This window comes from Lepidochelys kempii, chromosome 1 (assembly GCF_965140285.1).
Source record: "Lepidochelys kempii isolate rLepKem1 chromosome 1, rLepKem1.hap1, whole genome shotgun sequence".
Classification (NCBI taxonomy): Eukaryota; Metazoa; Chordata; order Testudines; family Cheloniidae; genus Lepidochelys; species Lepidochelys kempii.
The window spans coordinates 215,869,623-215,883,976 of NC_136380.1; the positions used below are offsets into that span (position 1 = coordinate 215,869,623).

The window sequence follows — 14,354 nt, forward strand, 5'->3', positions numbered from 1 at the left end:
CCACATCTCCCTAATCCCACATCCCCCATCTGACTAGTAACAAACCATCACACTGGGGTCTGTGATGGACACAGGGGCTACATGGGCTGATGTCTGAGTCAATCTGGTCCCACAAAGGTTCCACCCCACAGCATCCCTGATGCTCCTGCACACAGGAGATGGGAGGGCCTCGTCCGTGACCAAGGAGCAGGGTGGGCAGTTGGATCCATCCTCCTTCCAAAAAATTACAGCATGTAGCAGAAACATCTCCTGTCACTCACCTGAGCAATTCACTGCAACATCTTCCTTATGACCACAGTTGCTCTCACCCCAGGGCTTGGCAGGACAGTCCCAGAGAGATGACTCTGTCCCTCTGCAATTCAACGTTTCTACCCAGATGGGACCAGTCCCCTCACCGAATGCAGCCTCGCCTGGGACTGGTACAGCGGATCCACAGCCCAGTTGTTTACACACAACGTTAGCATCCGCCATGTCCCAGGAGTCATCACAAACTGTTCCCCAGAAGCCACGATACCAAACCTCCACTCTCCCCGAGCATCTGTCCTCTCCTCCCACGACACGTAACTTCTCCTGATCTGGAAATGCAGAAACCTCACATGTTACTGGGACAGCTGGGAAAGTCCTTCGGGACCAAGAGTGAGACAGTGAGAAGCAGAAATACCTGTGCAGCTTGTAGAGTCCGGGCATTCGGCAAACAGGGTCTGAGGTGGTTTCTCTTTTTTTCCTGTGCAGAGAAAATGATTAACTGAATGGACCAAGAAGAGTGTGTGATGTAAGAGAGAGTAGGGTTTATCTGTGTATTAAACCCCTAAATATCAGCAATTTTATAAACTTAAATCTAAAATCTATTCTGTTTCAGAGCTAACGGATTTATTACTCAGTGGATTCTCTGGCTGTTGAAATCTTTATTCAGCTCGCTGCTGGTGTGTGCACGTTTGTGGGTATCTGAGTCTGTTCCATCCACCCTGTGTACAGCTGCTCTTGGCCCTGTTTGAAGGTAAACAGATCTGACAGCTGAAACTCAGCCACATTATTGTGGGGATCCAGAGACAAGAAATGGTGGTATTTGAACTGAGACCAAAATGGGACTTTAGATCTGAAACAAACTCTCGCCTACACGCACGGACACAAACACACTTTTCGGGAATTCTGATCCTGACCCAAATTTCACAGCCTAGGTGTCAGGAAGCAGGGACTGCAGCAGAGCTAGTCTGCAGGAAGCCTAACAAGAGCAACTAGCCTGCATTAGGCTGCCTAACTGGTCATACCGCCTGATTGGTGGGAAGAGTCAGCAGTCCAGCTCTTGAATCCAGCAGCCACAGGAGCCATTCAGAAACTGCTCAAAGCATCCCACAGCTAAGATACCTCATTTTCCTGTCTTGTTCCCAGCCTTGACTCCAGACTTACCCCTTGCTTTGCTCCAGGTGACCAGGTCCTGACACTGAGCTCTGATTCCTGACTTCTGACTTCGGCTCTGGCCTCTGCCTCAGGCTCTGATCCTTAGCTACAATTTCTGGCTACCAGCTCTTGCTGTAACCACTGGGCATGACTCCTGATTCAACCACTCAGTTTGACCGCCCATGTCCTGGTCACTGACCTTGGGCCCATCTCTGATTGTTCATCCCAAATGTATAGCCACAGAGATTCCCAAGAGACGCTCGCTACTGGAAGGCATTTGCAGTGGTGCTGGAACAACTTTTACAGTTGGGGTGCTGAAAACCAGTGGTCCCCAAACTTTTTACCTTGCCCCCCTTACCCCATCCATGCCCCCTCTCCCCAGAGTTGCAGCCAGGACTGGGCCATGGCTCGGGGCAGGAGGGGATGTGGATAGTGGTAAGGGGACTGAGGCTGGGACCACAGCTGGGGGCAAGAGCAGAATCCCGCTTGCGGGGCTGGCAGCCAGGACCCTGCGCAAAAACTCGGGGTGCTGCAGCACCCCTTGTACTCCTAGTTCCCATGCCTATGGGCATTTGTGGTCTGTCACTAGGTGATTGCACCGTGTAACACACAGCTTGTATAAATAACTCCCATGTTTGTTTTCCAGGGGCTCTATTCTCATTCCTAGAATGGATAATGAAAATATGTTTGTGTCACTGCTGCGAATATAAAACTGTCTCTACTGAAAAGTAAATACATTCAAAATTTCCATCACACCCTTCCAATGAGTTAGACATGTAGTGGGTGTGTGCACGCGTGTGCACAGAGAGTTTCAGAATTACCACTGCAAGAAATATGGGTCTCTTCTGCTCGGTTATCACAGGACTGCTGTTTCCACATGCCTGATGGGCACTGCCAAAGGGAGCTGTGCTGCTCACTGCATGCAACATGGTCCAGCCACGTGGGACCAGAACCTGCTCCATACGCAAAGTCTCTTGCAATCTGCCCTCCATCCCCACAGTTCAGCTGTTTGCAGACAATTGCTGGGGTGACTCCAGACATCTGATTGGAGCAAACACTGCCCCACGTCCCATTGTAGAAAACCTCCAGACGCCCAGCACAGTCACTGTCGCTCACCAGCCTCAAATCCGTGAATTCTAGAAGGAAATGCAGAAAAAGGGAATTTAAATCATCTGATTCTGAAATGAACTGGGGTGTGAAGAGTGAAATCCCAGCGATTGCTAACAACCCTGTGCATCATTCTGCAGGAGCAATTGTCAGAGAGAATCACTCTACGAATGAGAGACTCTCCTGGACACCACAGGCCCATTAGAAATACAGTGATCACCTCTGAAAAGTCACCAGTTCCCAGCAGTTACACACACAGATACCTTCAATACAGCAGTGACTGCCCTGCCAACACTAGAGAAATGCTGTGATATCTCCAGTACTCCTGGGTGGAAACATATGGGAAATGGTGACTTTCTAATCATGACCCCAGTAGGTAGGTAGAAGAGTAGAGTGACCATATTTTCTCAAAGGGAAAATGGAACACCCCACAGGGGGTCCAACCCCAAAACCTCCCTTCCTCTCCCCGACCCACACGTGGAGCCAGCCTGAGCCCACCCTGCCTTCCGCCCACACAGGGCCAGCCTGAGGTCCCCATACGCCCCTTGGAACGTGGGCCAGCCTGAGCCCCCCTTCCACCCACCCATGTGGGGCCAGCCCGAGGCCCCCTTCTTCCCTCCTGCACACAGAGCGGCCCAAGACCCCTGCTGCCTCCTGCGTGGGGCTGGCCCAGCCAGAGCTGCTGTCCTGAGTCCTCCTTCCAGCAGTGGGCTGGCGTTGCCACTCGCCCCACCCCCTCATGTTCCTCCACACTCCGCTAGGAGTCACATCCCACTTTTTTGGCAAAACTGTGCATTTGTCCCATTTGCTCATCCTAACTCATGATTCGTTGGCAAGAGCAAAAGGGACAAATGCCCAGATTTGCCAAAACAGTCAGGACGGCCAGGGCAGGCTTAAAAAAGGGACTGTCCCGGCCAAAATGGGACATATGGGCACCCTATAGAAAAGGCAATGAGGGAGAGGCTCTATCATTCTCAGCTCTCTCCTCAAATGTCTGCCTTCTCCATTAAACCCCCTGGTAACCAGGCTCACGTGAGCATTCCCGGACCAGACCTGAGCAGAGAACTCCTGCATCCTCTTTGTGTCTGCAGTTGTGCTGGCCCCAGCCCCTGGAAGGACAATCCCAAAGATTGGATTCATTCCCAGAGCAGTTCACATCATCCAGCCAGATCTGCCCGGATCCTTCCCCATAATGAGCAGAGACAGTTGCATTGATGGCATGACCGCATTCCAATTGTTTGCAAACGACATTGGAGTCTGACAGATCCCAGGAATCATCACAGACTGTCCCCCAGCTGCCATTGTAATAAATCTCCACTCTCCCAGCACAGCGACCTGCCCCATTCACCAGTCTGATCCGCCCGCTTCCTGCAGGGATAGATCCCAGCTGTTAATATTCAATATGATGAAAATTAAACAGCTGCCATGCAAATCAAAGAGAATGCTACAATGGCTGAGATATTGAAATGCTTTTAAAAATCTGTCATTAACAAGAAACACAGAAAGGAAGAGAAGCTGAGTAAGGAAACGAGGAATACTTTTTACAGAGCACTATTGATAAACAGCATGTGAGTGTAAGGGCCTAATTCTGAATTCCTTACTCATCGGAGTAATCCTTAAGGGACTCGTCACAAGGTTCAGAGCTATTTGTGAGACTAAGGGTTAGTGGAATCAGCCCTTACTCAAAATCTTGAATATTCTCAAACAACACTTAAATGATAAGCATCAAGGTGTTCAGGGAATTAGTAGGCAATTAATTTACCCAGAACCAAATATTCTTTTCAATTGTTACACAATGCGGAGGGGGTGACACTGGCTGACCAGGTCATGCTAGAGTGTAGTTAGATCAGTTCACTTGTATAGATCAAAGTAATGGTTAGATGTACAAGTGTGTATTCAGATGTTTAAACTTTATGAAAATTAGTGGAACGTTACTGGTATTGTTTTCACGTGTCTATTCCTGTCATAATGTAAAGCCAAACATTTACATGGGAAATACACTTGTAGCTAAATAAAACATCAAATAAATTTTGTGAAATGCTAAGGATTTAAGGACTTTAACAGAAAATGCTAATTTCAAAGCAAATGGCCATTATGCATAAGGTCTGAAGTCAAAAATCTAAGTGCATTCCTCAGTCCCTGTCATCAAAGGAACAGCCCACATGGGTAGACTGTCAGCTTGTTTTCTGTGAGAAGAAGATATAAATATGGATTCAAAGAAATTTAATTGGGGATTGGTCCTGCTTTGAGCAGGGGGTTGGACTAGATGACCTCCTGAGGTCCCTTCCAACCCTGATATTCTATGATTCTATGAAAGATCCTATTTCTCTGGACTGTTCGGATTCTAACAGAGAAGAATAACTGAATGAGAAGACAGAGATCCCCAAAGTTATTCTGGGTAGCCCTGTGTGATGGGGTGAGCTCCCCACACTAGCCCTGTAGAGCTGGGTTGGGCCAAGTGGGCCCAATCAGCTAATTACACTGCAAACAGTGGAGGTTTAGGCCAGAATCAGCTGGTTAGAGAGACTCAACTGTGCAGCAACAGGTGGGGCCTATATAGGCAGGAATCTGGCTACAGGCTGGGGCTGTTTGGAAAGGCTGCAGTCATGTCCTGGGAAGAGGGAGGCATGTTTTGGGACTGCAGGGAGGTAGTCTGTAGTTATTCCCTGGGAGGAGGATTCTTGGGGCTGGAAAACCCAGAGTTAGGAGGGGAACCAGAGTATAGGAAGCAATCATAGAAGATTAGGGTTGGCAGAGACCTCAGGAGGCTATCTAGTCCTGCCCCCTGCTCAAAGCAGGACCAACTGCAACTAAATCAGTCCAGGGAAGGAGCAGTGTGGGCAGAGGGAGGAAGCCCAGAACTGCTGAGCTGTCCCTGGACTGGATCCCAGAAAAGAGGGCAGGTCTGGGTTCCCCTACTAGCCACTGACGGAGTGGCACCAGGGCAGTGAATGGGAAGATGGCCTAGGACTGTTGATGGACTGAATCCCGTAAAGGGGAACACTGAGTGACCTAGCTGGAGGTCTAAGTCACAAAGAGGATGCTGCGGGTCCTGGAGCAAGAGGCACTGCAGACCAGAGTGAGAGCGATGGTGTGCAAACTGTGGATGGGCGTTGGCCTCGAGAGCTAATCCCCAGAGTGACCAGGAAGAGATGCCAGCACGGCAGTGAGTTGCATATCTCATGACACCCTGTAAAAGACTTTGGGGGAAACTGACAGTTTATTACACCACTGCCACCATTTGGATTTACAAACTGATTTACCTGTTATATTTTACCTACTCTAGCCTCTCAACCCTCATTCTTTCTTCTTAGCTAATAAATCTTTAGTTATTTACTATAGAACTGGCTGCCAGTGTTATCTTTGGAGGAAGTTCTAGAGTGACTGACTGGTCCCTTGGGACTGGGAGAAACTTGGTGTGGTGTGATATTAGGATTAAGTAACATTTTATCACAACTTTCAGTTTGTCTGGGTGGCAAGTTTGGCTGTAGAGCCTAAGTGCACGGTCTGTGACTCCATGGTGAGACTTGTATAATCTAGAAAGTCATGTTTGTGACTGGCTTGGTGAAATCTAATGATAGAACACACCACCAGTTTGGGGTATCTGCCCTTGTTTTTTAATCTACCCTGAGATAATCACTTACAGTGGTGAGCCACTCCAGACAGCATGACGAGAGGTACCAGAATATTAGAGAAGTGGACTTGGTACCAATTTATTTTACAGATAAAGGGAAAGAAAGGCAAATTGGATCCAGTGGTCTCCAATCAAGTGCCAGACACTTAAGGCCTAATTCTACCCTGCTGAAATCAACTGTGAATCTCCCACTGACACAATGGGAATGGAAATAGACCCTTAATGTGCTGTAGTTACCCTGCAGTTGGAATGGGCATGAAAAATGACATCAGTGCAGTAACATACAGTGCATGATATAGGGACATAGTTAAAATATCTGTTACTTGTTTACTTTTACAGTGGAACCTTAATGTAAATAATATACCAGCAAAAAGAACAATAGAATTATCTTGTACAATAGTCATGTACAACCAAGAACAATGAAAAATCCCATCAGATTCCTTTTTCCTTCTTTTCCTTTAAATGAAGGAAAATTGCAGTTATAGGATTAGAACTTAACAAGGTCACATTAAAACTGCAACTTTGATGTATTTCCTAAGTGACAGAGGGTTAGATCCACAAAGGTACGTAGCTACCTAACTGCCTCTTTATAAATACATAATGTATAAATCACTACATCTTTACTGAAGCAGAGACTTGACTCTCCCACATCCCAGGCGAGTGCCCTGGTGTCATAAATATAAAGGGAAGGGTAAACCCCTTTAAAATCCCTCCTGGCCAGAGGAAAAATCCTCTCACCTGTAAAGGGTTAAGAAGCTAAAGGTAACCTCGCTGGCACCTGACCAAAATGACCAATGAGGGGACAAGATACTTTCAAAAGCTGGGAGGAGGGAGAAAAACAAAGGGTCTGGGTCTGTCTGTGTGATGCTTTTGCCGGAGACAGAACAGGAATGGAGTCTTAGAATTTAGTAAGTAATCTAGCTAGGTATGTGTTAGATTATGATTTTTTTAAATGGCTGAGAAAATAGCTGTGCTGAATAGAATGAATATTCCTGTCTGTGTTCTTTTTTGTAACTTAAGGTTTTGCCTAGAGGGATTCTCTATGTTTTGAATCTAATTACCCTGTAAGGTATTTACCATCCTGATTTTACAGAGGTGATTCTTTTTACTTGTATTAAAAGTCTTCTTGTAAGAAAACTGAATGCTTTTTCATTGTTCTAAGATCCAAGGCTTTGGGTCTGTGGTCACCTATGCAAATTGGTGAGGATTTTTACCAAACCTTCCCCAGGAAGTGGGGTGCAAGAGTTGGGAGGATTTTGGGGGGAAAGACGTTTCCAAACTAAGTTTTTTCAGGAACCCAGATAAAGTTTGGTTGTGGAAGTGGAAGTCCAGGGGCAAAAGGGTAAAATAGTTTGTACCTTGGGGAAGTTTTAACCTAAGCTGGTAAAAGTAAGCTTAGGAGGTTTTCATGCAGGTCCCCACATCTGTACCCTAGAGTTCAGAGTGGGGAAGGAACCTTGACACCTGGCCACCACCTAGAATCAATCTCTAGCTTGTTTGTTTGTTTGTTTTTTGATTCAGTGACTGATTATGTGTACAAAGTGGAACATTTACAGCAGGAGAGATCCACCCCAGCATAGCCTATAGTCTATAGTTACTAGGGCACTCCCCTGTGTTCACGTCCTTGCACCAAATCAGGCAGAGCAGGGATTGAACATGGATTTCCCACATCTCAGTTGAGTGCTTTAACCACTGGGTTATGTGTAAAACGGGGAGATGAGAGAGCTGACCTGGCTTATGTGCCTAGCTCCAGGAGTGGGTTCATGACTGAGATTCCTGAGCAGAGAGAGGTGACTGTGTGTCAGGGGCCTGAGGCTTAGATCTATGGCAGTTTGGTGTCTAAATAACTTTGTGTATCTAGGCCCTACTCCCTTCCTTGGCATTTCACTGCTGGCAAGTCTATAGAATCACAGAATATCAGCGTTGGAAGGGACCTCAGGAGGTCATTTAGTCCAACCCCCTACTCAAAGCAGCACCAATCCACAACTAAATCATCCCAACCAGGGCTTTGTCAAGCCTGACCTTAAAAACTTCTAAGGAAGGAGATTCCACCACCTCCCTACGTAACCCATTCCAGTGTTTCACCACCTTCCTAGTGAAAAAGTTTTTCCTAATATCCAACTTAAACCTCCCCCACTGCAACTTGAGACCATTACTCCTTGTTCTGTCATCTGGTACCACTGAGAACAGCCTAGATCCATCCTCTTTGGTACCCCCTTTCAGGTAGTTGAAAGCAGCTATTAAATCCCGCCTCATTCTTCTCTTTTGCAGACTAAACAATCCCAGTTCCCTCAGCCTCTCCTCATAAATCATGTGTTCCAGTCCCCTAATCATTTTTGTTGCCCTCCGATGGACGCTTTCCAATTTTTCCACATCCTTCCTGTAGTGTGGGGCCCAAAACTGGACACAGTACTCCAGAGGAGGCCTCCTCAATGTCGAATAGAGGGGAACGATCACGTCCCTCGATCTGCTGGCAATGCCCCTACTTATACATCCCAAAATGCCATTGGCCTTCTTGGCAACAAGGGCACACTGTTGACTCATATTCAGCTTCTTGTCCACTGTAACCCCAAGTCCTTTTCTGCAGAACTGCTGCCGAGCCATTCGGTCCCTCGTCTGTAGCGGTGCATGGGATTCTTCCATCCTAAGTGCAGGACTCTGCACTTGTCCTTGTTAAACCTCATCAGATTTCTTTTGGCCCAATCCTCTAATTTGTCTAGGGCCCTCTGTATCCTATCCCTCCCCTCCAGTGTATCCACCTCTCCTCCCAGTTTAGTGTCCTCTGCAAACTTGCTGAGGGTGCAATCCACGCCATCCTCCAGATCATTTATGAAGATATTGAACAAAAGTGGCCCCAGGACCAACCCTTGGGGCACTCCATTTGATATCAGCTGCCAACTAGACATGGAGCCATTGATCACTACCCGTTGAGCCCACAATCTAGACAGCTTTCTATCCACCTTATAGTCCATTCATCCAGCCCATACTTCTTTAACTTGCTGGCAAGAATACTGTGGGAGACTGTGTCAAAAGCTTTGCTAAGGTCAAGGAACAGCATGTTCACTGCTTTCCCCTCATCCACAGAGCCAATTATCTCATCATAGAAGGCAATTAGATTAGTCAGGCATGACTTGCCCTTGGTGAATCCATGCTGACTGTTCCTGATCACTTTCCTCTCCTCTAAGTGCTTCAGAATTGATTCCTTGAGGACCTGCTCCATGATTTTTCCAGGGACTGAGGTGAGGCTGACTGGCCTGTAGTTCCCAGGATCCTCCTTCTTCCCTTTTTCAAAGATGGGCACTACATTAGCCTTTTTCCAGTCGTCCTGGACCTCCCCTGATTGCCATGAGTTTTCAAAGATAATGGCCAATGGCTCTGCAATCACATTCGCCAGCTCCTTTAGCACTCTCGGATGCAGCGCATCCGGCCAATGGACTTGTGCTCGTCCAGCTTTTCTAAATAGTCCCGAACCACTTCTTTCTCCACTGAGGGCTGGTCACCTCCTCCCCATGCTCTGCTGCCCAGTGCAGCAGTCTGGGAGTTGACCTTGTTCGTGAAGACAAAGGCAAAAAAAGCATTGAGTACATTAGCTTTTTCCACATCCTCTGTCACAAGGTTGCCTCCCTCATTCGGTAAGGGGCCCACACTTTCTTTGACTTTCTTCTTGTTGCTAACATACCTGAAGAAACCCTTCTTGTTACTCTTAACATCTCTTGTTAGCTGCAAATCCAGGTGTGAATTAGCCTCCCTGATTTCACTCCTGCATTCCCGAGCAATATTTTTATACTCTTCGTTCGTCATTTGTCCAATCTTCCACTTCTTGTAAGCTTCTTTTTTGTGTTTAAGATCAGCAAGGATTTCACTGTTAAGCCAAGCTGGTCGTCTGCCATATTTACTATCTTTGTACACATGGGGATGGTTTGTCCCTGTAACCTCAATAAGGATTCTTTAAAATACAGCCAGCTCTCTTGGACTCCTTTCCCCCTCATGTTATTCTCCCAAGGGATCCTGCCCACCAGTTCCCTGAGGGAGTCAAAGTCTGCTTTTCTGAAGTCCAGGGTCCGTATGCTGCTGCTCTCCTTTCTTCCCTGTGTCAGGATCCTGAACTCGACCGTCTCATAGTCACTGCCTCCCAGGTTCCCATCCACTTTTGATTCCCCTACTAATTCTAAGTTTAGGTGATTCCCTGTTCAACTCTCTAGTTTCTGGTGTCTAACTCTCCCCATGCATTGAATAGGGAGCTGGGCGCATGACTCAAGGCTGAGGATCCCATTCGATGGCAAGACACCTAGGAGTCAGGCCTTGCAACGCCCAACTCCCTTCGGGGATCTAGCCCAGAGCTACTATCCATGGCAGTCTTGGTCAAAACAGCATGCATATGACTTCCTTTTCTTACTATTGTTTTCTGATTCAAGACAGCAGGGTTTTTAAGGCTTTAAAATAAAGAAGCCACTATATACACTAGAGCTGCTTGGAAATTCATCCTTTTCCCCACAAAATATGAATGACCATGAATATTTTGGAGCTGCAGCTAGCCAGAGATGTCAAGAGTAACAAGAAGGGTTTCTTCAGGTATGTTGGCAACAAGAAGAAAGCCAAGGAATGTGTGGGCCCCTTACTGAATGAGGGAGGCAACCTAGTGACAGAGGATGTGGAAAAAGCTACTGTACTCAATGCTTTTTTTGCCTCTGTCTTCACTAACAAGGTCAGCTCCCAGACTGCTGCGCTGGGCATCACAAAATGGGGAAGAGATGGCCAGCCCTCTGTGGAGATAGAGGTGGTTATGGACTATTTAGAAAAGCTGGACGTGCACAAGTCCATGGGGCCGGACGAGTTGCATCCGAGAGTGCTGAAGGAATTGGCGGCTGTGATTGCAGAGCCATTGGCCATTATCTTTGAAAACTCGTGGCGAACCGGGGAAGTCCCGGATGACTGGAAAAAGGCTAATGTAGTGCCAATCTTTAAAAAAGGGAAGAAGGAGGATCCTGGGAACTACAGGCCAGTCAGCCTCACTTCAGTCCGTGGAAAAGTCATGGAGCAGGTCCTCAAAGAATCAATCCTGAAGCACTTGCATGAGAGGAAAGTGATCAGGAACAGCCAGCATGGATTCACCAAGGGAAGGTCATGCCTGACGAATCTAATCGCCTTTTATGATGAGATTACTGGTTCTGTGGATGAAGGGAAAGCAGTGGATGTATTGTTTCTTGACTTTAGCAAAGCTTTTGACACGGTCTCCCACAGTATTCTTGTCAGCAAGTTAAGGAAGTATGGGCTGGATGAATGCACTACAAGGTGGGTAGAAAGCTGGCTAGATTGTCGGGCTCAACGGGTAGTGATCAATGGCTCCATATCTAGTTGGCAGCCGGTATCAAGTGGAGTACCCCAAGGGTCGGTCCTGGGGCCGGTTTTGTTCAATATCTTCATAAATGATCTGGAGGATGGTGTGGACTGCACTCTCAGCAAATTTGCGGATGACACTAAACTGGGAGGAGTGGTAGATACGCTGGGGGGGAGGGATAGGATACAGAAGGACCTAGACAAATTGGAGGATTGGGCCAAAAGAAATCTGATGAGGTTCAATAAGGATAAGTGCAGGGTCCTGCACTTAGGACGGAAGAACCCAATGCACAGCTACAGACTAGGGACCGAATGGCTAGGCAGCAGTTCTGCAGAAAAGGACCTAGGGGTGACAGTGGATGAGAAGCTGGATATGAGTCGGCAGTGTGCCCTTGTTGCCAAGAAGGCCAATGGCATTTTGGGATGTATAAGTAGGGACATAGCGAGCAGATCGAGGGACATGATTGTTCCCCTCTATTCGACATTGGTGAGGCCTCATCTGGAGTACTGTGTCCAGTTTTGGGCCCCACACTTCAAGAAGGATGTGGATAAATTGGAGAGAGTCCAGCGAAGGGCAACAAAAATGATTAGGGGACTGGAACACATGAGTTATGAGGAGAGGCTGAGGGAGCTGGGATTGTTTAGCCTACAGAAGAGAAGAATGAGGGGGGATTTAATAGCTGCTTTCAACTACCTGAAAGGGGGTTCCAAAGAGGATGGCTCTAGACTGTTCTCAATGGTAGCAGATGACAGAACGAGGAGTAATGGTCTCAAGTTGCAGTGGGGGAGGTTTAGATTGGATATTAGGAAAAACTTTTTCACTAAGAGGGTGGTGAAACACTGGAATGCGTTACCTCGGGAGGTGGTAGAATCTCCTTCCTTAGAGGTTTTTAAGGTCAGGCTTGACAAAGCCCTGGCTGGGATGATTTAAGTGGGAATTGGTCCTGCTTTGAGCAGGGGGTCGGACAAGATGACCTTCTGGGGTCCCTTCCAACCCTGATATTCTATGATTCTATGATTTTTCATGTTTTGCAAATAAATTTGAGTTTTTCATAGGGCTGTCAATAGATTAAAACAATTAATTGTGCTGTTAAACAAAAATAGAATACCATTAATTTAAATATTTGGATGATTTCTACATTTTCAAATATATTGATTTCAATTACAACACAGAATAGAAAGTGTACAGTGCTCACTTTATATTTATTTTATTCCAAGTATTTGAACTGTAAAAAACAGAAGTAACAGTATTTTTTCAATTCACCTAATACAAGTACTGTAGTGCAATCTCTGTCATGAAAATTGAACTTACAAGTGTAGATTTATGTACAAAAAACCCTGCATTCAAAAATAAAACAATGTAAAACTTTAGAGCCTACAAGTCCACTCAGTCCTACTTCTTGTTCAGCCAATCGCTTGGACAAACAAGTTTGTTTACATTTGCAGGAGATAATGCTGCCAGCTTTTTATTTACAAAGTCATCTGAAAATGAGAACAGGCATTTGCCTGGCACTCTTGTAGCCGGCATCGCAAAATATTTACGTGCCAGAGGCGCTGAAGAGTCATAAGTCCCTTCATGCTTCAACCATTAATCCAGAGGACATGTGTCCAAACTGATGACAGGTTCTGCTCAATAACAATCCAAAGCAATGCGGACAACGCTTGTTCATTTTCATCATCTGAGTCAGATGCCACCAGCAGAAGGTTGATTTTCTTTTTTGGTGCTTCGGGTTCTGCAGTTTCCGCATCAGAGTGTTACTCTTTTAAGACTTCTGAAAGCATGCTCCACACCTTGTCCTTCTCAGATTTTGGAAGGCACCTCAGATTCTTAAACCTTGGGTTGAGTGCTGTAGCTTTTATTAGAAATTTCATATTGGTACCTTCTTTGCATTTTGTCATCTGCAGTGAAAATGTTCTTAAAATGAACAACATGTGTTGGGTCATCATCTGAGATTGCTATAACATGAAATATATAGCAGAACACAGGTAAAACAGAGCGGGGATGTACAATTCTCCCCCAAGGAGTTCAGTCACATTTAATTAACTCATTATTTTTTAACGAGCGTCATCATCATGGAAGCATGTCCTCTGGAACGGTGACCGAAGCATGAAGAGGCATATAAATGTTTAGCATATCTGGCATGTAAATACCTTGCAATGCTGGCTACAAAAGTGCCATGCAAGTGCCTGTTCTCATTTTCAGGTGACATTTTAAATAAGAAGCGGGCTGCATTATCTCCTGTAAATGTAAACAAACTTGTTTCTCTTGTGATTGGCTGAACAAAAAGTAGGACTGAGTGGACTTGTAGGCACTAAAGTTTAATGTTTTATTTTTGAGTGCAATTATGTAAAAAAAAATCTACATTTGTAAGTTGCAGTTTGACAAAGAGATTACACTATAGTACTTGGATGAGGTGAATTGAAAAATACTATTTCTTTTATCATTTTTACAGTGCAAATATTTGTAATAAAAATAATATAAAGTGAGTACTGTATACTTTCTATTCTGTGTTACTGAAATAAATATATTTTTAAAAATAGAAAAGCATCGAAAATATTTAATACATTTCAATTGGTATTCTATTGTTTAACCATGCGATTAAAACTGCAATTAATCATGATTTTTTTTTATTTTGATTAATTTTTTGAGTTAAACATGAGTTAACTGTGGTTAATCGACAGCCCAAGTTTTTCAACAGAAATCTGAACATTTTCAATGAAAACAGATTTTTTGTTAAAATTTGTAATCTTATTATGAACATTTTTCACAGGAAAGAAGTTTTGATGAAATTTTTTGAACAGATGTATTACATAAAAATATAAAAGAGGGAGGGAAGTTGTTATAGTACATTAACCCTGTAACATGGCTATGCTCTGT

At 45.4% G+C, this 14,354-nt stretch overlaps 1 protein-coding gene across 1 annotated transcript in view; it reads right to left on the reverse strand.

The window, feature by feature from the left end:
• Positions 1–14,354, reverse strand: part of LOC140898872 (antigen WC1.1) — an 81,551-nt gene that overhangs the window by 11,459 nt on the left and 55,738 nt on the right. Inside the window, exons 6-9 of the mRNA XM_078851728.1 lie at positions 3,559–3,873; positions 2,220–2,534; positions 662–724; positions 261–575 (exon numbers count right to left, since the gene is read on the reverse strand). Coding sequence (XP_078707854.1) covers positions 261–575; positions 662–724; positions 2,220–2,534; positions 3,559–3,873 — 1,008 coding nt within the window. The remainder of the gene's footprint in view (positions 1–260; positions 576–661; positions 725–2,219; positions 2,535–3,558; positions 3,874–14,354) is intronic.